Here is a 25112-nt window from a genome sequence, read left to right on the forward strand (position 1 = left end):
TCGTATTTATTTGGCGGTTTCCGGCTTTAGGAGAAAACAAAAGCAAGCGGTGTCTAAGTAGAACTAAATATCGATAATATGGCGATTTGCGGACTGTACGACCCCTACAATTGACCCTTAATTAAGTTTGCATTTTGGAGCATTTTATATGCGTCAAGTTCCCGAAATAACTATTAAAAGACATAAAATATTTTGTCAGATATTTATAAATGGTCAAATATTTAAATATCCACACTACGTGTATTTAAGCAATGACAAAAATTGATTCAGTTTTAGATACATGTACAATTCACCGTACTTGTTAAGCTATAATACATAAAAACAAAAGAAATACTTTCGCTAATTACTTTCTAATATATATTTTTTATTAGCATCTTTATAACATGAGTGTAGTATTTCCCATATTTTCTAGTATAGTCTTTTATACCTCATAAACTTCGGCTAACAACTATTTAATATTTACCAGCTTAATAAATATATCTTTCTGTTGCTCTTACATGCAAACTTTGCATGTAAAGGTAAAAGTAAAGTCTGTGTTCGAGCCCAGTGGCCTATCAGGCAGGAGCTTATCCTGGTTTCCGTATATGAAGCGACTTGGAGAATTTCTACTCACCCCCCTCCCCCTGGATGAGATGCTAGTCAGATGCAAGGTTACCACAGCAGTAAATTCGCCGGTACACTGTACTCATTTATACACCGGGGTGAACATGGCGAAGAGAGGCACTGTGAGAGTTAAGTGTCTTGTCCGAGGTCAAAAAACACATTGCAGTGACTCAGCTAGAGCTCAAACTTTGCATTGTACTAGAACATTATCAAACACAATACAATCTTACTTATACAAAAATACCTCGAGTTAATGTTCACTTCTTTACCTTTATCAGTTTTGTCACTTAACTTCCCTAACATGATCATTATAAATCAAACTGAGGTCACATGATACTTAAAATGTAAATTAAGAATTACAGAAGTCCTGACAGTTTGGAGCAGAGCATATTAGGTCACTTGAACCTCGTCCAGTCCTTGACCTAGATGGGGGGAAAGAAGGAGTCCAAGGGACTGAGGCAGTTTATTATTAATACTGATTTACAGTACCACTGTCAACAATATAAATTATAGTCTGAAAAGTCAATGAAGTACTTAACAATCCTACCATTACAATAAGTAAACTTTATCCCTCAAATTTTTTCGGTCGTTTGACACGAATGTCAGTTGTTTCGCCTACAAGTTGTTTCGACTATAGGTCGATTCGCCTACAGTGAATTCGATTCGCCTACACGACCTGAGTTGTTTCGCCTACACTGAAGTCGATTCGCCTACACGTTTTTTTTTTCGAATTTGAATACTTCATCTATAGTAGATCGTATTTCTTAAGGTTGCAATCAGGGATTTTACTCGCTGGTAAAATCACACCAGAGAAATGCTCACTAGCACGTTTAAAATGTGTCAAATGTATACTGCTATAATCGTTAGCTATAAAAACTATGCTATTTTGAAATACTTATTATACTTATTATACATACCCTACCCATTTTGAGTTAATCTCCCTTAGAAAAGGCGTGTATGATTTTAACAATTACAATCAAACCTACAATAGGCAGACATCCCTGGGACCAGAAAAAGTGTGGGGTCTCCACTTATTGGAGGTTGAAATGTGGCTGGGACTATGGGACCATTAGCAGAGGATCAACCGTAATTCTATTATTTAAATTAAGCTATGAGTTTTAAATACCATTGTACATTAAGCAGCTAATGTTTTGAGCACTAGCTTATTTTAAGTTAAAATTTCAATTTCGCGTTCCCAATTAGATGTGACCACTGTTGGAGTTGCTAGTCATATTCTGAACCAATTGTGATGCTCAGTTCCTTGCCGACAATGTCCGTCTGGTGAAACCACTTGTTTGTGTCCAGTACAACTGCAATTAAAAAAATCGTCAAGTTTAAGTGACATTGCCATTGATCAAAAATATTAATAAAAAAGGTAATGAAAAGCATGACCACCAAACTTTTGTAACTACAGGTGAGGAACAATTTTGATGTTGCTGTCTACACCGAGATCTCAGTAGTGAAATGGCTTTCTCTGATCTTTATGAGAATATACAGTGCTAGGACAATAGAACAATGACATTGAAGTTTTTATTCCTATTACATGCAAATGATAATGATGACGACGATGATGAGGACAACGACGGCAATGACGATGATGATGATGATGTTTATGACAGTATTAGGGCAAGCAACATACTTATCTCCCCTGATTTGACAGTCACTTCAAGCTTTGGATCACAAACATGGGCACACTCAGGAGGGGGCTCCAAGGTCCACTTTTTAGTACCCTTGATTTGGGCCTGCCAAGATGGGTTCCCTACATTGTCAATCTGCATAACAAAACAGTATACACGATGTTTAAAAATCATCAGAATTTTTTAATGTTCTAGCTCATGATGGAACCTGATGGGATATCAACTTGTTACTACCGTATTTATTCGATTAAGCCCCCAACCTCGGAATAAGTAGCCACCTCGAATAAGCGCCCACCCTGAAGGTATGAAAAGTTAACAAGCACCCAGCCTCGAATAAGCAGCCAAACCCCACCCCACAAAGAAACTGAAGTGCACAAGAGAGTATTGAATATTGAAATTAACTAAGTACTACTAAGAGACTTTCCCCATGACCACATTTTCTAAGTATTTTACAGAAACTTTCAATGAACAGTTAAAATTCTGCTTTAATAGTACATCTTCACGTTTTGTTATTATTTATTGTTTTGTCACAAAAACTAACTTACTATTTGCTGAAAAAAGTGAAAATTTAATAAGCACCCACCTCGAATAAACGCCCACCCTCAAGGTCCACGGTGCTTAATCGAATAAATACAGTATACCAACTTACATTATTTTAAAACTTAAGCAATGATCTGTGGGTTTAAACAATTTGAATTTATTGTAAATTACAATAACATAAATTCACACATAATAGGACAAGTTCTAGGGAAACTATGCAGGGAGCTTGAAGTGTACAGACAAGGAGAATGCACAGGTCCAGAACACTGTCATTCAAGCTGGCAGCAATTAATTTACAGTAATTGTACTAGTAAACAGCTGTAGTTTGAATGATTTAGCAGAAATATTGTGCAAACAGAACACTCAAGGGCGCAGATAAATATTATCACGTTTTGTAGTAAATAATAAAGATGGTAAATTTTAAGCTCGGTAATAAATAATAAAGAAAAGATGTTCTACATGACACGAGCATGGGACAAAGAAAAATTCTGAGTCCCCGACGGGAATCGAACCCATGGCAGATCCTAGCAGTATGCAGGACGCGTGTCACATATCAACCTAGTAAAATGGCCCAGCTCACAACGAGTCTCTCGTAGCTCAGTTGGTTAGAGCGCCCAACCGGTATCTGGGAGGCCATGTGTTCGATTCCCGTCGGGGACTCAGAATTTTTCTTTGTCCCATGCTCGTGTCATGTAGAACATCTTATCTTTATTATTTATTACCGAGCTTAAAATTTACCATCTTTATTATTTACTACAAAACTTGATGAATTCGACATTGCTGATCCTAGCAGTATGCAGGACGCGTGTCACATATCAACCTAGTAAAATGGCCCAGCTCACAACGAGTCTCTCGTAGCTCAGTTGGTTAGAGCGCCCAACCGGTATCTGGGAGGCCATGGGTTCGATTCCCGTCGGGGACTCAGAATTTTTCTTTGTCCCATGCTTGTGTCATGTAGAACATCTTATCTTTATTATTATCACGTTTTTATTCCTCTTTTATGTAAAGCTGGTGCTCTCACTTTACACCTGATTAAAGGCTACCCCACTAAAAAAAAAGCGCAATATAAATTCATAAATTATTATATTATTATTATTATTATTGAAATTGATAGTTAACAAGGAGGAAATGGATTTCTCACAAGTACTGACTACAGTATTCATGGACTAAACACTTGAAACACACAAATGCTACCATGAATTAACAAGAAAAACCCCTTTACAGCAATCATAACAGTTTGAAAGAAGGCTCAAAATGATTCCATTGATGAATTAAAGGTGAATTAACTTATAAAAGACATAAATTTATTCTTCAATAATCTTGTGGGGCCATCCTGCAGGCACATGTGGCTTTTTGTTGACAGTAACCAGAGTAGCACGGAGACCCACACCATGTCAAACAAAAGAGTACATTTTGCGACTTTTTAAAAAGGATTCAACCTGGTAGAATTAAAAAATTCTGCCAGGTTGAATTCTTTACATAAAACATGGTACATGTACATTATTGAGTGCATTATTAGACTGTGTCGATCAAGGGTTGAACAACCCTAAGTTAGAGAACACTCACATGCAAATGAGCACCATATCCAGGGCATCCCATGAACAACCAGTCAGTCTTGCTTGATTCTGAAGTCTCAGGCAAGAAATAAGGCATTTTGTAATGTTTCCGAAGCTCATTAGCTGCAGATGAGTCACAGTTGCTCCTGAAGGTGAAAACATAAACAGCTTAAAATTTAACTCTTGACGAGCTAAGAATATTTTTATCAACTAGAAATATCACATTGAGCTAGGGTCACATTCTGCTTTCAACAAACAACTCTATTTTTTGTAAGTGTGGAAATATATGACTCACAAAGCCATGCAAACAAGGGGTGGAATGGGTGGTTTGAGGTTGCTTTTGACTTGCAGTCTGTTTGACATCCATAATTTAATTTGCTTCGGTTTTTTAATCCGTGGATTGGCCACGTCGCTTGCCAGGAAAGCTCCATTGCAAAAACCGCCATGCACTGGACGCTAGAAGGGAAACGAAAGAGAGGTCACCCCAAGATCACATGGCGACCAGGGGCGTATCTAGCCTATAGGCCCGTAGGCCCGGGCCTACAATTTTTTTAGCTCACTCGTTATTTTTATTTTTTTGTCAAGAGAGTAATTGTGGCTGAAGCACTTTCAAGATGAAATAGAAAGCAATATAGATTATAAATATCGCAGCTACCCTTTCTCGATTAATCAAGTCTCTAGTAGAGAAATAAGTAAGTAGAGAAATTCTTGGCTGCGTGACAGTTGTACTTTAAAGCATAAAAAGGAAAAAATACAGTTATCGTGTTCGAGTATAAAGTGCCAATTTAACAAAATAGCGTTCCAAACGTTTCGGGCTTTTTTTAATAGCACGACGTCTTAGTTCACACCACCGACAGTAGCCAGTCTGGTCTTAACGTGGGAACTTTTCCATGCACGCACGCTCGCTGCCGCACCTGTGATCAAATTCTCTTGACCCCGCCTTGCAGGATCCCAAATGCTTAATAGTTATCAAGGATGCTTTCACCTGCGAAACAACCGGCTAAGTGTATGGCATCTCTTGCCGCCGTTGTTCTGCGATCTACATCGACGAAACTAGCCGCACGCTACAGCAACGTTTCGTTGAGCGCAGCATCGAGAAAAACCTGCCAGGCTTTCCAGTCGCAAAGCCTTTCAATACAAATGGCCACACTATTGTCAGCGGTCTCACTGTAGCGTATATAAGGAGAATCCTATATCAACTCGCTCTCTTTTCTCGCACACCCGAAGTATGTTTCATCGCAGTTGGCAGTATCTTTATATAGCTGTCTTTATCTGGTCTCATCTGTACTTATCCCCCCTGTGGTCTCTCTCAGCAGTTCTCCCGCCCTTCCCTCTCCTTTTCATTGTCCCTTTTGCCGCTGAGAGCGTCCGCCAGGGCTCCCATTCTCATTATAGAAGTGTAGGTGAGACCGGTGAGAATACTTCACTATTCAAGATGTACAAGTCCGTAGCATCATGTTCTGCGATGGGAACAACTGAACGATAACGTCAGGAAAAGCAACTCATCTTCAATCTGTGAACAAGTCAGGCGCGCTGACTTAATGTAAGTCGTCGCGCGCTCATCGCGCGCGCAGCTTGCATTGGAACTTTAAATCTTTTTTCGTGGCCTTTTCTCAACGAAGCAGCAACTTGACTTCCACTGATAAAGGGCTAAGCTCGAAACATCTGGAAGGATATATTGTTAAATTGGCACTTTAAAATCGAACTCGAGAACTTTATTTTACAAAGTGATAGATATGTGTCGTTAAAGACAAGTGCGTTTATATATTTAACAATGAGTGAATATTGCCAGACCATTATCGGCAATGAAATGCCAAAATTTAGGTGCTGCCGGATTGCACTTTTGAGGGCCTTAATCTGGAGCATAACCCCGCCCCCCCCCCTCCCCCCACCCCCCTCTCCCTCTAGAAGCCACCAGGCCTACAACTCTTCAGAAAGCTGGCTACGCCCCTGGCAACGGATGGTTGAGAAGGTAATAAAGGAGATGGGGAAGACCTGGGAGGGCATCAAGTTCATGGCAAGGGACCGCCAGATGTGGAGGGAGCACATTGCTGCCCTTTATGCCACTTAGGCCTAAAGGGCATGAGTGAGTGAGTGAGAGTTTTTTTAAATTCTGACCAGTTATTTGTATGTAGTTTGATCCTGCTCAGCGGTTTCTGTGTGTACATGTGTGTTGCTTGCAGCGTTTAGTTTGGTTTAGTTTAGTTTAAATGCTTCGCCCCAAAACAATTATGTGACCCCAGCCATGGCTTTAACTCAACAGACTGCTCAATCCAGAATCAAGCGCACTAAACCATTAGGCCACTGAGCTTCCTGCCCAATGCATTGACATGTTATATTTCATAATTTTACCAGACTACAAGTACTTGTAAAATTTATCCCAAAGCTTGTAAGTCACTAGTTATGCATGCAAATTTGTGTCTTGTTTGATATGGTAAATTTATAGAGGATATTACATGGTTGCGCGGAGATATGAAATTTATCTTCGAGTGTTCAAATCGATATCTCACGAGTGAGCGCAGCGAACGAGTGAAATATCGATTTGAACACGAGAAGATAAATTTCATATCTCCAAGCAACCATGTAATATTCTGTTTATTATATAAACCTACTAATTACGATGTTTTTGACGATTTTCCGAAGATTTCCGACCATTTTCCGAAGATTTCCGAAGATTTCCGAAGATTTTCAAAATGTTGTCCGAAGGTCGTACGAATGTTTCCGAACATTTTCGCACTTTTCCGAAAATGTCCGAAGATATCCGAAGATTGCCGAAGATTGCAGAGGAAAATCTGAGGATGTTTCTACTAAATATTGACTTTCTTTGGCTCATTCAGCATTGAAACAGGGCAGACTTGTCAGAAAATGTTCCGAAATCCATATCTTCACATGTGAAAATACCATGTTATTTTCAGGTGTGAAGATATGATTTTTTCGTGCGAAAGATTTCCTGGTATTTCACTGATGTTTATATAATAAACACTGGTTATACAGTCTGAGGGGAGGGTAGGCAGGGCCTTAGATTTTTTGCAAAACCATGGTCAATTCCTTCTCTGTTGCTGTACAGTAGTACTGCTCAAATGTAAGTTGACAGTCCGGCCCTAGCGCCTCCAGCCTCGATCCTCGAGATGGTTTTTTCTGAAGATAAGCTTTAAAAATCAATTTACACTTCCCTCCGAAGCTCTTTTTGTGTTTTTGGCTATCTTTATTATCTAATAATTTGAAATTTTTTTGTTGCTACTTCCAAACCCGGCAACCATTTTCGTGCTTTCTACCTCTACACTATCAAAGCTACTGTTACGTCAATCACCCAATATTTCTATTAATGGATCATTGATGTCAATCGTCCAATATTATTACATCAATCATCCACTAATAGAAGCGTTCCTCAAATTTGGTCAGTGCTAGCTGGTTTAAGCTGGAATTAGCCGGGGATTGTGGACCAATTAGAAATAAAGTAATAATTTTGTGTGAATAACAAATATACATTACAAATACATACCGGTAAGCTTAATATATTTGATGCAGTTTACTTGAAACCCCATAGACAGTTTTAACATGTAAAAGCTGAAATCAAACTACTAATTGATACCGATTGAAATGAATCCAAGCTTTTTGAAAATAATATGAGATTTATTTGCCTTTGCATTAATAATTTAAAATGGCAAACGTGAATAAGTACACGTAAGCTTTATATTGAGCTATTGTTCACACATCCTCAGCCGGATCGGCTGTTCAAATATCATTTATTATGGTTAAGTCTTCTCTAAACGAACCCCAAATTATTTTTAACAGCAAGAAAAATATATCATACTGGGTGGTAAATCTGATGCTCAATAATTAACAAGAACATGTTAATTTTCATGCACGTTTGCAAACAAACATAACAATCATTATTGAATGCCATTTTTAGAACTCAAAAATTATGCGTGTACTTGTTGAATCTACTCTAGGAACAGGGATAAAAATAAAAATAAATCTTTCTTACCAACCAATATACCACGGTTTTCCTTCCATATTCGCATCTTTATCTGACATGTTGAAAACTTCTTGAAGTGACTTGAAATTCGTCTGGTACGGAAAGAACTGGCACTTTTGATCCTCTGACAACAACACTGGACTTTCAGGCCCATAAATTGACTTGAAGTAGTTGAAACTAAAATGCTGCGAAGCTGTCCAATCTTTTGTACCGTCTGTGATAACGACAGGTCGAGCTGTGTATGCGTATTTTCGAACGAATTCCTCTTTGGAGAGCCCAGAAACTCGATCAACACTATGAACATTTCGGCACAAACTGCAATTCACCGGTGGACGAAACATGTCCAAAATAATTTCAGGGTAAGGAATCAGACAAAAGTCTTTATCCATGTCGAAATCCATGACATTTTGAGCAACATTGTACAGCGATCGTTGCGAAAGAAGTCCTTGTTGATACAGAATTAGACCGAATCCACACAGAATTCCCACCAAGCCGAATACAATGCTCGTCAAAACAAAACAGGTTAACCGTCTCTTCTGAAGGTTTTTCACAGCCGTTATTTTCGCAAGTTGTGAATCTTTGATTCCTAATTCTCTGGCTTTCTTTCGCAACGCTCTAAAGGCGTCGGTGACTTTTTGAAGTTCGAGTTCTTTCGTGTTCTCTGCAGCCATACCTGTACCCGCTCGCTCGAGCACTTCAATGAGGAAGAGTTCTCGAACTACACGTGAATCGAAGGGGGAGGGGGAAGGGGTTTGAACAATGCAACCGCTGACTCTTCTAAGTAACGGAAGTGGCGATATGGTATGTTGTTCAATACTTCCGTGAAACAAATAACAGTATTTTTAGATTTGGCCAGTTGTCAAACAATTAAAGATTTCGGACCGTTTCGCCCGTTAAAAAGCATTGCAGGTGGCCACGTATTTTAACACCCTAATTCAACTCTATATTGTTTCTCAAACGCCTTCTGGAGCACCTGGTCTTGGACTTTGCTCTTGTCCGATTAAAAAATTGAACGTGGCTTCTGAACCGGACATGGGACAGTCTTTTTAAGCTACCAACAGCCAGAAACGTTTAAGTTTCCACTAAGGATGTTCTCACTTCAAGTCTTCCTGTGGGCGATTCGCAGACGAAGTTTTTAAACATGCCTATAACTGTCTTCTAATTCATTCTTGTATTGGTTCTTTGTTCGCAGTTTATGCAAATTAACTAAATTCTTCCAACAATAATAATAAAAGTATTAAAAAGAACAATACTTCAGGGGGTAACAGCTCCATCAACACTCAAATGAGCCATAAATTTAGCGATGAACGTCGTCCCGAAAAATTTGAGTAAATAGATGTTTTTTTTTTCAAATTATTTTTGCAATGTACTCGATCGGATAAATGCTAGTATCTCGGCAAATTTCTCCTCGTGTCTAGCGCAATTTTGCTTTCCGCAAAGATAAATAAAAAAATCCTAGCAAAAGATTGCCCTTCCCCGAATCTATGTCCTAAAAAAAAAGAATAAATTAACTGTCAAACATTGACAGCTAGCGGTAGTGATGAATACACTTTTGTTTAGCGTTTGCTCACTGGTCCAGCTGCAGACCCATTTCCGACTGCATTCATAAATATCACAGTTGGGCAAATAAATCGCCGTACAGCCTCATTGAGCGAGTGCATGCTTTTGACCCGGCAAAGAGTGACAATCAATAACAACTAGGGATACATCAGTCTTCGCTACATGTACCCCGGCTTGTAAATTTCCCTGCAAATGTTAAATCTTTGTGTTACGGTCACAGGAACGTGGAACAAGAGATTCAAAAGATAAATAACAATACCAACACCCGCACCATAATACAGAATTATTTTACAATAGCAAGCTAACTAACACGTTTCTATGACAACAAGTAATATTGGCCACGCTTGTTCGGACATGTTACATAATGACCAACGGATCGTAGCTATATAGGTGCGCATGTGATGGCCGTTTTAGGCGAACCAAGATTGTTCAGTATATCATACTCGGGGATATTGGGGGACGCGGCTTGGTGGGGTGGAGCTCAAAGAGTAACAAAGTGCGCTTTGCACTGGGGGCAAAAAGACAAAAAAAAAAACAAACAAACAAACAAACAAAAAAATCGTCTCCTGTGAATTTCTTATTGATATTCGGTTTAACATCTTCAAGTCGTTTCTAGATCCACGATAAGTAACTTCCGCCACTTTTTGACTGATGTATACTGAGCGGCACTGATATGTTTTGATAAGGCCATCAGAAAAGAAATAATGCCAACTTTTTACAATTCTGTTTGGAAACGATAAGATAAGGTAAAAGGAATGGTGCTAGTATGAGCGATTATAATGATGGTGGCTTGAAAATGCCCCATATCGAATCTGTTGTCAAAACATTAAGAATTTTGTGTAAAATGGTTTTAGATGAGCCTTGGGTAAAAAATCTTTTCTTTTCTTTCTTTTCTGAGTGTTTTGTATTGAAAACGTATAGAACATTCAGCCAGGGAGAAAATTTTACTTTATAATTATTATTTCCATGCGTTTTCTACACGAGCCTCTAGCTCGGACATGTGCATGAGGGTAGCCTCGTCCCACGCATGACGCTAATAAATTGATTAATTGTTAGATTAAGCATAGTTAGTAGAGGAGGTGTTTTTATCTGGGGGTAGAGTATGCGGGCGGGTGACAAGGTAGGGTGGGGGATAGGAGGTACAGGAGTATATCAAAATTTTATTATTTGTGTTTGTTTTATAGGTCTACATTTATCGTATGTGTACATTTTTATGTTCAATCTTTGCCAGTGTTTGTAATCCCGTGAATGTTCGATCAGGTCACTTGTCGTTTGTTTGCTTGTTAGGACGGCCGTTTCTCATTGGCGTCCTTACCAGTATAACCTGTATATTGGAATGTGTGTGCGCGTTTCTAATTTTTCTTTTGTTATACAGGCTTCCACTGGAAATGTTATTATTCTGCTTTACCATGCATGATATATATGGAGAGCCAGAGTTAGGTTTATTTTAAAAATATTTACTGCATACTTTATTTATACATTCAAAATCAAGGACTTTCATTTTACTTGCCAACCATGTGTATAAATAAGTATTTACTTACTTAACCTTTGTCTCACATTTCTGGCTTTGAACTAACTCACAGTACTAGTGAAATACCCCCTACCTATCTGGAGAGGCAAGAAAGTTCTTCACAGACAAAGTTTCTATTTGATTAACCTTAATTTGATTTTGATTAGTAACAGAAAATCAAATATGTGTCTTTTTTAAAAAAAGAAAATAAACTCCCTTTAACCAATGTACCATTTGAGAGATGTCAGTATTTAGCAATCAATTGCTAATACTGACATCCCTCAAATGGTACACTTTCCAGGGCTTTCAAAGTCCGTACCAACAAGGTGTCAAAGAAGTTTTGACTTACTTTACTTTGACTCACATTTCTGGTTGCTAAAACAGCAAACCAAAACAGACAGCGGTCTTTAAGTTAATTCACAGACGCCCTTTCTTCAGCTAGAGAAGCAATACTGGACCCTCTTTAAGTGTTTGGTTTAACAACTACTGAGTACTGAATAAAAGCGAAGCAAATATGTTAAACAATCTCCCCTTTGACCACAGAGTGTAATATAAATGGAAACAAATTATAAATAAGATAATAATTAATTTGCCTTGACTTGCTTTAGTTGCATTGAGTCTGCACTGATTTGATTGTAAAGCCCGGTAAGGAAGCTTCAATTGTCTGTTTAACCAGTCAATGAAAATTAACATCACTTTAAGTTTGTAAGAACTTTTTACTTTAATATTAGAAATAAAAATTTGCTCGACTTTCATTTTTTTGATGGGTCGAAGTGTTTTTTGATGTTTATGGTTTCATAACCAAACAGAATACAGTCCCGTACAAAGCAAACACCCCTCTAATAAATCATATAAACCAGATAAACCTTTTGGTTAATTCCATAAAATTGTGACTTGCTTTGCTTTGTCTTGACTTCAACTTAATCAGTTAAAGCATCCCTTCAACTCTGACCTAACAACTGATCATAACAACGAAACAATCAGAATACACCACTTACATTAAAAAGTAAATAAAATAAAAAAACCAATACAGAAAGTTAATTTCCTTTGTTTCACTTAAGTCAGTCAAGACAAAAAATCAAGCTGGAATATAGTTTATATATGTGCAGATGTGACTTGATAATACTCAGATTCACGTCAGATTGGTTTAACAACCAATCAAGAGCATAACACCCGTGTATGTAGTCACAATGTCAGAGCAAACCCAGTAGAATGCACATTTCCCTTTAGTTTATAAATGACCGGTATTGATATCGTGTCACACACAGAAAGATGTCACGCGTGACAGCATAGACACGATTAGCTACATAATAAAAAGCACGTGCGGGTGAAAGGTTGTGCAAAGCGTTTCTACTCAATCGTGAAACCGTTTCCTTTTATTTCACGAACCCAAATTAAATATCTAAAGATGATGCCGCCATTGCAATAATTTCCAGATCAATTTTTTTCCATTTTTGATGATCGAAGTGAAAAAAAATACGAATCTTGGAACTACACAGGATCGTATAGAATTAAAAATTGAACGATGTATTTTCTTATTTGATTTTGATGCTTCTGGTCAGTTGTGACCGTATTCCTGTCATCTCGCCACCATACCGGTTTTCCTCGTTTACAACAGGTAGGACCTGTAAGAGAAACCGGAGAAATAGGTTTGAATGTAAGACACTGATGAGAAATAAGAATACGTATTAATTAGTTTGAACAATAAGAAGAAACAATCTCAACACGCCGATAAACGGCAAAAACAAAACTGCTCTGAAAACAAAGATAAAACATCAAAAACAACAAAGAAAAAAAAAACAACAACGGCAAAACAACACTGATGATATGTATAAAAGAGCTGTCTGATGCGCCAGTTACAAGCTTTTATATTAAATTAAAAACCGTTAACTCTGAGATGTTATTCTCCTCTATGTATCCTGTAGCAAACTTGCAAAAAGTCGCTAAAGCCAACCCAACTAGTTTTGGACCTGAATAAAAGTTGACTACAATCAGTCCCACTTTTTTCTTTATCCAGCGAGCGCAAAGCGCAATCGAAACGCGAGAGGAAAAATTGCCGCGCGAAATCCACAATCTTTTTTTTACGGGAGGGGGCAGGGGTAAAAAAGGGGGGTTACTTACGACAAAGGACGGACTAAAAAGGAAGACGGTAGTTCATGAATCAATTAATGAACAAGAGGTGTCGAAAGTCAATTTTACAAACCGAAGGCAATGATGCAATACCGTACCTGACTCTTGCGCTTAATCTGCGCCTTGTAAAACTTTCTTCTGTGTTTTACACGGGGATTTCGAAGTTCCTTCTTCTTCTTGGCCGTTAGACCCTTGTTTTGAGATATCTGTAACGAAAGACAAGTATTCGCAGAATTTTAAAACATGTATATAAGAAAGAGGGTGAAAGTGGTTCAAAACTTTTGGTGTCCTTACCTCGTAAGTTATTCCTCTCTTTCCTTCCTCAGTTTCTTCGTCATCTGCATCCTGCCGTTCTGTGAAACTAAAACCAAAACAAATAGGTAGCGGGTCAAAAGTAACAACTAAATAATACACTCTCGGTAGCGAATGTCGGTGTTGGCAAACCTCTGTAGACTTGCACACCCAAAAGAAAATTCGCACGGTTGGTTAACGCGCGAAGTATTCAGCGCAGAATTGCGACCTCCAAGCCGGTACTTGATACTTCCGTTTCTACATTTGTAAAATGACAAATCAAAACCTTTGTTAATTGGCAAAGTTACAAAGCACATCACTCTACACGCAAGAAACATTTTTTGATGGGTTCTGTTTAATTTGACCAATCAAAAGTTAAGATGCATGCGTGGGGTTGAGTCGCTATATCAACCTGCCCCAGGGGGAGATCCATCACTTGCAATGTCCTGACTAGACCCCTGAGAAGTCTTTGATTTGATTGGTCGAATTAGGCAGAACCCATTCAGTAGAAAGTTACCAAAAAGATGTAAAAACGTTAACAGAATTGTGTTGTTTGGCTACAGTACAGTTGACATCACTGTAACGTTAGAGTGACGGTTTTTCCACACGGCACATTTTCAAAAGTCGTAAATGCACTCACCTATATGCCGCTTCCTTCGCCTCCTTTTTCTTTTTCTTCTGAAGCTTGACTGCTTCGTAGTACTCCAGCGGATCCATCGTATCTGGTTCACCTTCTATCTTTCTTTTCTTTTTCTTTTCTTTCTTCGATTTTCCTTCCTTTAGAGAAAAGAGTTGTTAAACAGAGTGTTAAGAGATGAAATGATCTTCGCAGTTGTGCTCGCACTTTTAAAGCAATTGTGATTAAAAGGTTGAAAAATATTAGACATTCAATGAGTTGCCTAGAAGCTAGTATTGACGATAATATATTGTATTAATCTACGCAATCCTTACATATACATTAACGGTGTTCTAGTTCGAATAGCGTGATCGTCCAGACCCAGTTGTTCAAAGGGTGAAAGCGCTATCCATCGGATAAATCACTATTCAGTGGATATATGCTGTCAAAAAAGTCTACACTATTCACTGGATGGTGGATAGTGTTATCCAACCTTTGAACAACTGGAGCCAGGTTAGAGTTGTTTTGAATAGAGCTGTTGTTGGTGACTGACGTTTCGACAATCGATATTGCATAACATTCTTTGTTTAAACTCTTGTTGCTTTTGTTGTTGTTGTTGGAACTCGCCCTTTCCTCAATTGGGGACTTTATTTTCCCGAGCACGTGAAATTTAGTGAACAGCCAATCAAGGCTCGGGACGCGCTCGTGCGCGCGTTGAGAAAATTTAATGTGGTTTCCTGGAGTTGTTTTTTGCTTTTGCTCTATTGTATTTTTCTCGGAATTTTGAAATAATACTTCTTCGCTCGTCTTCTACCTGGAATTCGCTCTTCAAGTCTAGAATCTCTCAATTTGATGTTGCAATATGACGTCGTGTTGTTCGGAGATTGAGCCTTCAATTCCATGGGGTGATTTCTAACATTCTAAAATTTTCGTTAGGAATTTTATATTAAAAGATAAGCTTTGTTTTTAGATAAAAATAGATTTTGAAGATAGTGTCCTCAATACGTTCTAAAAGCGACACTTTAAAAAAATCATGTTTTTATTAACTCTCCAACTCCTTGTTCTATCGATATCTTTACAATTCTTACCTTTTCTTTTCTCAGTTTTCCACCGTCTTCATTCTCATCTTCGCTGCTTTTCGCATCACTATCATCCGCATCGTCGTCGAGAAGAGCGGACAACTTTCCAGTACGTTGGGAAGGTTTTTTGGATGATCTCTAAAAACGTTTGGGTAAAATTCCAGTGTGATCAAAGTGCTCGTTAAATAAACATTCAAAATGCATTTTCAGTGAATTCGTGCAACAACATGATAATGATAAAATTTCAACATGATTATAGCTGCACTTTAAAACAAAGAAAGAAGCATACGTCATTCAGAGATACAGTTACAAGTCATTAAGCACGTAAACGTTGAGGCTGCAAGCTCCAGAGGGCGAGGGACAGTGAGGGGAACAGGCACTCAAATTTTTTCACACGGTGAGGCCCCGCCCCGAGTTCCAAACCTTACATTTTGCATACAATTTTTGACAGAATAGAAACCCTTTTGTATACCTTCAATAGAAAATCCCTTTATCCCTTTCACATAACTACAAAAAGGATACATCTTTATCAATAAAAAAAGCGCCATAAAATACTTAGATTTATACCATGCCATGGAAAATACAGCCAATCAGAATACAGGAAAGCCGTTGTATATTCGACGGTATTCAACCCAACCTTCCCATCGTGCGCTGCGATTGTATTCTCGACGAAATTTAGTAAGCGTATTTTCTATGGCATGGTATAAAATAGTTACACAACACTTTCTCGTGGTATACTATGGAATATCCCACTTGTCACTTGTATTTTCTTGGTATACACACTCGCCTAAAGGCTCGTGTGTATACCGAGAAAATACAAGCGACTCGTGGGATATTCCGTAGTATACCACTCGAAAGCGTTGCATAACTAGTATGAATCGACCGCACGGTTTAAAAGGCCTTTAAAATACCTTAATCACAGTTTCCCCCCACCTTTTCGTATTTGTAACTCGTGAAATACCTACCCTTTTATAAAACTACAGACAGAAAAAGGTACCGCTATCGGGTGCCTCCACGTTTGGTTCCCCCCCCCCCCCACCCCAAGGTGCAAGCTACAGGATTTTACGATTTAACAGTTTAAGTTTTGTACCTTGTTATGGTTGGCCCTAGAGTTGAGCTTTTCGAGCAAACCTAAAGATAAGAAACAGTACATAAATATTGGCAAACGAAAACCTGACTTCTCTAATAAACACTTCTATATAAACAAGTCCATGTATATATTACCATTTTGTCCAGATGTTTGGTCTTGTGAAAGAAGTACTTCTATCTCTGGCTTCAACTTCTCATCCAGCGGTTCGAGTTCTGTTATGAGCTTCAAGAATATGAGAGCAAAAAAGGTGTTAGATTAGAGATACATGCACATTAAACAAAGGGAAAAAACGTGAGCAAACATTACAACTAATCAAGAATACGAGTATAACGCGAGCTATTGACAAAAAAAATATATTGGATTGTTTTCAGTTTGCACGTTTGCACGCGCTGAAACAGACCTTATTGTGGTTTGTGACGTACGCAGCGGTAGCTGGCATGTTGCTTTGCATGCACAAGGGTTACGACTTTTAAAGGTTTCAAATGTCATAATAACTTGCGTTACGAATTATCTTGGTGTTAGCCGAAAAACCGAAGACATCTATCAAGGTTGATACGTTATACCAGCAGGACACACGGACCTTTCGGGCCCTATTTTTTTAAGTCTCGTAATGGCGGCACCTGCGATAGTGCAAAAAGTCTGTTACCCAATCGCGACATAGAGGACAATACATGGTTGCGCGGAAATATGAAATTTATATGTAAGTGTTCAAATCGATAGCTCACGAGTGAGCGCAGGGAACGAGTAAGATATCGGTTTTGAACACGAGAAGATAAATTTCATATCTCCAAGCAACCATGTCTTTTCTGTTTATTATATAAACCTACTAATTACGATGTTTTTGACGATTTCCCGAAGATTTCCGACCATTTTGCGAAGATTTCCGAAGATTATGAAAATGTTGTCCAAAGGTCGATTGAATGATTCCGAACATTTTCCGAACTTTTCCGAAGATTTCCGAGGAAGATCTGAAGGTGTTTCGACTTAATATCGATAAACTTTGGCTCATTGAGCATTGAAACATGGCAAAAACTCTACGAGCTGATTGGTCAAAAATGATATCACACATGTGCAGAAACCCATAAGGGTTCATTGAAACGTGTAACGCGCGCGCACAGCGTTTGAATATTCATTTTGCTAAGTACCATATTTGGAAACACGAAGAATTTGTACGCGAATATTTTATACACGTAATGACACACGCAACATAATTTTTGGTTTAGCGGTAAGTTGCTTGAATTTCGACATAAACGCCGTAAATTTCTTACAGAAACTAAAGAAATACATTAAGTGTATCCACAGGCAGACAAGTCTCTGTGTTTGAGGCCGCGTGACTTAAGCGTCACGGTATGCGCTATTTGATCCCATACATTCACTGTAATTTGTAACGATTGACCTCCGCTTGAGTCAACTGATCGTGAGAAATGCTCCATAAAATACTGAATTTCGCATCTTTTCATCCCAAACGTTGATCTACTGTAAGCCAGATAAATAAAGTTCACTTACCTTTCATCTTTTGTATGATCTTTTGTGTTTTCATGGGGTTTTGAGGCCGTTAATGAAAACACAAAAGATCATACAAAAGATGAAAGGTAAGTAGCGCATACCGTGACGCTTAAGTCACGCGGCCTCAAACACAGAGACTTGTCTGCCTGTGGTGTATCGAAGCGAAGTTCTCCAGAGTACTTTAAGAAGATGAAACAGGAGAATTTAACAAAATTAAAATTTATTCAACCAAGCTTGCTCAAAAACAAGATTACGCTATTGAGCGCGAGCTAGCGCGCCCTGTTTATTTAATCCAAATATAGTAATTTTGATTGGTTAAATATTTCTCGTGATTTTCCAAATATGGTACTTAGTGTAAACGAATGTGCAAACGCTTTGTACAATGCGAATCATAGGGAATTTCACGTTTCAACCCTTATGGGTTTCTGACATGTGTAGATATCATTCTTATCCACACGTGTCAGTGATAACATTTTTATCGATTTGCTACCACTCGCTATACCACTGCAGTTTATATAATAAATAAGCAATTCGTACGGTCGTTCGCGACTTTAACAGGCTTCCCTCAGGTTACAACAAAGTCATTTCAATTCATGACGAGCTTAGCCCTCAAAAAAATTCTGTCCAGGAGGTCTTTTAATCTTGTACATAACTTGTCACCGCATGCCAGGAAATGTGAAATGAAACCGGTCCTAGTTATATGTACGTGATCTGTTTCTTGTGTCACGCAGTTTCTGCTTTCGCGGTTTTGAAACGTGCCGGTGGATCTTCTTTAAGAATATTATTTGCTAAATTGTCGATATCGGCATCGTTTGCGACCTTAAATCGATGATAAATGTTTCATAAGTTTTCCGGGCAACACGGTCAACTTTGAGTCGGCGTTTATGTGTTTTTGTATCAGTTATACGACATTGGATATCCGACGGACAGCCGAAAGCATAAGTGGACTGTGGTAAGTTACAAATGTAAAAGCGAGTCAACGAAAATAATATCGGTAAAAGCGAGATCAACAGTAATTTTCCCGCGGAAACAAGTTGAATGTATGAAGATTGGGGCTTTCAAGGAGTCGATTGTTGCAGGCTTCACGACATGAATTGAGTAGCATTGTTACCAATTTTAAAAGTGTTTTTATCGCATTTTTGTGACATGTTCCTCGCTACATTGCAAAACTCGTATGGGTGAATGCGAAACAGGAAAGCCATGCAAGATTGTGCAAGGGTTTCGTCTAATAAACGAAAAGAGATTCGGCATTTTCGTCTAATGGTTACGGTTGCCGGGTTAATTTATTCTGGCGGGAAATACGAGGTAACGCAATTCGCAAGCAGCGCGGCTCGCCGCCGTTCATCCAAGATAGAAGCAAGACAAACACCGCAGCACAATGGTAAGTTGTATTTTTTTATTTGTGGAATATAAACTTGAGCTTGGGTTTTCAGTTTCACTACGGTCGCTTATGTCAAGCGCTGTAATAATAATCAGCTTGCGGTGCTTAAACCTGGCTAATCGCGCGCTGACTTATTTCGCTCTACTAACCTCGCGCTAATTTTTTCTGTCTTACTTGGGTGGTGAGTTCTTTACTGAGCTCTTGTTATCTGTGGGCAGAATATTAACCTCGCGCTAAATTATTCTGCCTTACTTGGGTAGTGAGCTGAGTTCTTTACTGAGCTCTTGTTATCTGTGGGCAGAATATAACCTCGCGCTAAATTATTCTGTCTTACTGGGGTAGTGAGCTGAGTTCTTTACTGAGCTCTTGTTATCTGTGGGCAGAATATAACCTCGCGCTAATTAAATTATTCTGTCTTACTGGGGTAGTGAGCTGAGTTCTTTACTGAGCTCTTGTTATCTGTGGGCAGAATATAACCTCGCGCTAATTAAATTATTCTGTCTTACTGGGGTAGTGAGCTGAGTTCTTTACTGAGCTCTTGTTATCTGTGGGCAGAATATAACCTCGCGCTAAATTATTCTGTCTTACTGGGGTAGTGAGCTAAGTTCTTTACTGAGCTCTTGTTATCTGTGGGCAGAATATTAACCTCGCGCTAAATTATTCTGTCTTACTGGGGTAGTGAGTTCTTTACTGAGCTCTTGTTATCTGTGGGCAGAATATAACCTCGCGCTAAATTATTCTGTCTTACTGGGGTAGTGAGCTGAGTTCTTTACTGAGCTCTTGTTATCTGTGGGCAGAATATTAACCTCGCGCTAAATTTTTCTTTCTTGCTTCGTTGGTAAGTTCAATATTTATCTTGCGTTTTTTTTTCAATCCGCGATTGAAATTTTATTGAGCTGTTTTAAGACATGAACATCAAAACCCAAATCCGGCTAAAATATTTGCTTTTTCTTTCTCCACAGAGAAGCCGCGGCTGTTATGACTGACACCTTACTGTAGCGACAGTTTAACGTGCGAACTACGATCTTATGTTACCGATCTTAATCCCCTTAATGGAGAAATATTCTCCACTAAGGGGATTAAGATCTAATTTGCATAATTTTTTTTCGAGGACTAAGCTCGTCATGTTAATTCATGACTTTATTGCCCACATAAATAATCCTTTATTAGGGTTTATTTCCCGAGCTTGATAGGTCAAGATGGCGGGACATTGACTTTGTTCTTTTTTCCGCGTGATCCTGACCGCATGCTTAGTCAAGAACCTATATTTTCGTAAACGTGCAAATTTACGGTTCCTCGTAAATAGGCTAAAACTTATGTTTTATCAATGTTAATAAAATAGCTGTAAAATCTCGTGTGAAACTTTCTTATGAAAAAGCTTGTCATACGAACATTGTCACTGAAATGTAGATAAACATGATGACAGACATAACGACACGCCACTCTGGCCACAGACCAACCTTTGACCTAAAAAATTCAAACTTACGTAAATCACTACAAAAACCTTCACAAAACGTGACTAGAGTAGTTTCTTTTATTTCTACGGTGTTTCCGGCATCACGATTTGAGCGAACCTAAAATATTGTAAGGGAAGAAACTTTGATAAAGGAGCAATTATCTTAACTCAGTGCTGCTTTAGACTGACAGTTCCATGGTACAACTTAACTGGATTCCGCCCAAAAATAGACAGGCGTGATAAATGTTGTGGCTTCAGTTGAAACATGTTACCAAGTGAACAAACCAAATCACCACAAAATATGGAGAATGTACGAACAAGAAAGAAAGGAACCCGTCGAACAATCTTCGCCATAACATTCATTCCGATCTTGACTGTCGTGATTTTTCTCGTTGTCTGGAGACCACTCTTACTTTCGTATTTTTTAAAATACACGAAGTTGATTATTTCGGAAGGTATGAAAGATGAACAGAGGCGTGAAGAGAACAAAATGGAGCTGGCTTACAAGGAATGGAGAATGTATCAAATTGAAAGTCGTTTTGGCCAAGATTGGTGCAAAGAGAAGCATGTTGAATCAAGAAGCGATGTAACCTGGCTGACTATCGTTGTTGACGAAAACTTTGCTTCCGCTGCGTTGGTTCTTGGTCACTCAATTCGCGCATTTTCTTGCCAGAAAAACATGATCGCGTTTATTTCGGAAATGGTGAGTGAGGGTACACGGAAAGCGCTCCAGAGCGTTGGTTGGAACACTAGTTTGGTTGAAGAAATGGACTGTGACTGGCTGGATGCGAAATTGGGTGGTGACCGCAACAGTGGGTGGTTTGCAAGACCACGAGGATACAGAATAAAGGGAACACACACTCGATTCCACGCCTGGAACTACACAGAATTTTCCAAAATCATTTATGTTGATGCTGATTACATGTTAATGACAAACATTGATCGACTGTTTGACATTCCAGATGACTTTGCTGCTGCACCTTGTGCCAGACCAGGAATAGTGGATCCATGCTTCAATGCAGGACTCCTGGTTTTCAGACCAGACACCAAGTACTACGAAGAAATTATGAACCTGTGGCGGGAAACAACACGAATAGATACTTGTCCTGATGATCAAGTTTTGCTGTGGCATTATTATGCTGATGCTGGCAACTGGAAGGCACTACCATTTTCATTCAACATCAGACTCATTATCTACAGACCCCTGAACTCTTTCCATTTTGCCGGTGGTCCACGCTACCATCCACCTAAACCATGGTCTGCAAAATGTAGACCGAGCAGAAAAGAAGCCAGAGATTTTGACAGACCAATTCTAGTTGCCGATGATATGATATATATTTTCTGGAAGAATTTATATGAACTGCTAGAGAAGTATAATTTGGAGAACTGGTGGCGATCTACAAAGTTGTTTCGGCCAGCCCAGGAGTTTGGCTTTGTTTCCTATGCTGATTGTAAAGACCACATTGAAGATTACTGAGATGCAAGAAAATGCAAGAAGACTGAGGTCTTGTGCAAGCCTTTTTAGTGTTCTTCCATCGTTCTTTTTGACATCCCGGTTTGAACTTAAAATTGAACTTAATCGTAAGTCGGTCACAAACGTTTTTGGCTCTTTATTTGCTTAGTGTTTTTTTTTTTTTTGCACCAAAAACTGATTGTGTTTTTTCGATTAGCTCTGTCAGTAAACAACCGATACGCAAAATGGACAGTTCTTTGAAAAGGTCAAACCTAGCTTTGTCAGTTGCTTATCAACAAAATCAAAATTGGTGACGTCACAAGTGGTTCATTGACTGCTCCTCCAAATGTCGACAAAAGTCGACTTTGGCACTGAAAGGGTTAAGCAGTTTTAACTCCTATCCATTAGATTATTTGTGTCAATTTTAAATCAGGTGTAACTTGTGAGCAAAATGTATGCAATTTAATTAGGATAACTTTGGGCCGTGTTTAGATTTTACTTCTTAATTTTAAGTATGTTTAACATTAGAGAATATTCTTTGTATGGGAATTTAGTTTCCCTTAATTATTCTCCAGTCATGCACTTTTTGTATTGTTCTGGTGGACGCTGGGACTGGTGAAACAACGAGGTGGTCAGCGGTCTTAAATGGCAGTTTTCGAGACTGGGACTAAAGGAGCTACCTCGCGGGGATTTCGCAGATTTCGTTTTTTTAAAGACGCGCAGAAACAACTTAAAAACTTAAGCCTTAATTTTTCAAGTTGCAATTCATTTCCAACCGAGCCATCCGCAGCCAAAGACGCTCGTTAACAGTTTCAATCAGTGCTTTAATATAGCAATTTTTTTTTAATAAAAATGGACTATTATTTTAGGTTTCCTGCGTCATCAATATAAATTTTGGCTATTCAAAAATCTGGTAAAATCCGTAACAAAGCCTCTTTAAAGGTTGGGACGCATCTGACAAAGAAAGGGAATAAGACGTTTATAAGACAGGTGCATGGCATTCAATCAGTTGTGTAGAAAAGCCAGGCAGTTAGTGGCAATATGAAGCACAAGTTTAAAAAATACTTTAGAACAACTTTTTTGCATTTATTCAGAGCTGATATAATTGAGGCAAACAAGAAAAATTTCGGCCTAAAAGCCATACAGTGTCAATATATGATTTCTTACAAACAAAAAGTTCCCTTCAGACTCTTCATCTATAACCCGTACTCCCGGATGTACCACAGTACCAGTCCTCCGCATTCGCTTTGCAGATTTTGTTTCCTAACAGAGAGGCCCTTACTTATGAATTTTCGGCCCTTTGGCTGCTGAGCCAGCGTGTCCTGGTCATTGACTTGTCCTTGAGGGAAGAACTCTGGAAAGGATTCAAGCGCGATGCTAATGTCCTGAGCGCTTCAGATGATAAACGGTGCTTGCCGACGATAAAACATTGTTAGTTTCGCTTGCTGAAACTGTGCCCTTTCTTGAAACGTCTTTGATATTTTTAACTTGCAAAAGCCGTCCGTTGATAGCTGCCGTTGGTTCTCTTTTCTTTTGGTCGGAAAAAGAAAAATTGTCTTTCTCGCTACTTGTTGTCGAGGATGATTATAGCATCTTTAGATTTACATTCGCTTTCTTTCACATCGGAATGAATATATTGACTTGAGCGGCACATTACGAAGTGCTGTTATTTTTCCAAGTAAGACCCTCTTCTTGAAGATAAACGCAGTTTTGATTTTCACATCCAAATCTCCTCGCTTACAGCTTATCTCACTTCACAAGCTGCGTTTTTTAACATTTCGAAATTTTTAACAAGCTTTAATACCCTTTAGGCAAGTGTTCTAGCTGCAATATGATTGGCCACTAGAAGAGTGTGTTGAAAACAGCTTATTAAGAATTCTGCGTGATCACGTATACCGTGAAACAGATGAATATTTAATCGAGTTTTCCTTGATTGCTTTTGTGTCTAACCGATACAGCTGCTGCTGTTTCGCAAATCAAATTGCAAAATCTCGACAGAATGGTACGCAAATTCGCAGTATCCGTTCTCGATTATTTCAGTTTGTTTACGTAGGCTGCGTTTATTAGCAGAAAACTGCTTATGTGTTTAGTCTACACAGTTTACTCGACGTTTACCCGTCCGAAAAAAACTGTTTTTAAGTTGAGAGGTTGTTCTGCTAAATCGAAATGCAAAATATCATTTACACTTATAAAACTTGAGGTTGGATATTTAAAACAAAAGCCCGCATCAATTTCAACACCAGTAGGTGGTATGTCGTTTGTTCAGTTTAATTGATTTAGTTCAACTAGAGCTCAGCTTTGTGTGCAAAGCTGTTTTATGCTTTTATTCGGCGGAACGTGTGAAACTGTGTTTCGAAACCGCAATATTCTACTCGAGCCACGAAAAATGTGTTCAAAGCAAGACGTATGCAAGATTTTCGGCTTTTTTGACGTATGTAGACAATTAAATAAAAGCTAAAAGAAAGTGAAAGAAGAGTGCAAATACAATTATTTTAGTCAATAACTTCAGACCGAGAACGGATATGGTTAACCGATTTGCGCAAAAAACTCGTGTCTGCCGAAATATCACTCTTAAAAATTGGCTCATTCTTATCTACAACTGATCTGGCAATTGTTTTGGCTTTAATAAACCATATTCAATAAAATCCACTTTAAAGTAAATGCAGTTTCCACTTGAAAAACTTGAATGAAATGAGAAATTATCAAAAATAAGGAGCGCAATATT

At 38.6% G+C, this 25112-nt stretch overlaps 3 protein-coding genes across 3 annotated transcripts in view; 1 reads left to right on the plus strand and 2 right to left on the minus strand.

The window, feature by feature from the left end:
* Positions 1-119: 119 nt before the first annotated feature.
* Positions 120-9023, minus strand: LOC144649923 (uncharacterized). Its single transcript, XM_078509517.1, has 4 exons — positions 8325-9023; positions 4347-4482; positions 2243-2375; positions 120-1913 (listed from the first exon to the last, which is right to left on the minus strand). Exons 1-4 carry the CDS (start codon positions 8984-8986, stop codon positions 1828-1830), a joined length of 1017 nt encoding a protein of 338 aa, XP_078365643.1. The 5' UTR covers positions 8987-9023; the 3' UTR covers positions 120-1827.
* Positions 9024-11316: 2293 nt separating this feature from the next.
* LOC144649925 (something about silencing protein 10-like) overlaps positions 11317-25112 on the minus strand; it is a 29749-nt gene continuing 15953 nt past the window's right edge. Inside the window, exons 15-21 of the mRNA XM_078509518.1 lie at positions 16726-16813; positions 16592-16632; positions 15511-15639; positions 14447-14583; positions 13810-13876; positions 13614-13721; positions 11317-13010 (exon numbers count right to left, since the gene is read on the minus strand). Coding sequence (XP_078365644.1) covers positions 12921-13010; positions 13614-13721; positions 13810-13876; positions 14447-14583; positions 15511-15639; positions 16592-16632; positions 16726-16813 — 660 coding nt within the window. The 3' untranslated portion in view covers positions 11317-12920. The remainder of the gene's footprint in view (positions 13011-13613; positions 13722-13809; positions 13877-14446; positions 14584-15510; positions 15640-16591; positions 16633-16725; positions 16814-25112) is intronic.
* On the plus strand, positions 20995-23250 carry LOC144652724 (glycogenin-1-like). Its single transcript, XM_078512774.1, has one exon. The coding sequence runs from the start codon at positions 21200-21202 to the stop codon at positions 22409-22411; it is 1212 nt and encodes a 403-aa protein (XP_078368900.1). The 5' UTR covers positions 20995-21199; the 3' UTR covers positions 22412-23250.

This window comes from Oculina patagonica, chromosome 4 (genome assembly GCF_052425735.1).
Source record: "Oculina patagonica isolate OP01 chromosome 4, crgOcupat, whole genome shotgun sequence".
Taxonomy (NCBI): Eukaryota; Metazoa; Cnidaria; class Anthozoa; order Scleractinia; family Oculinidae; genus Oculina; species Oculina patagonica.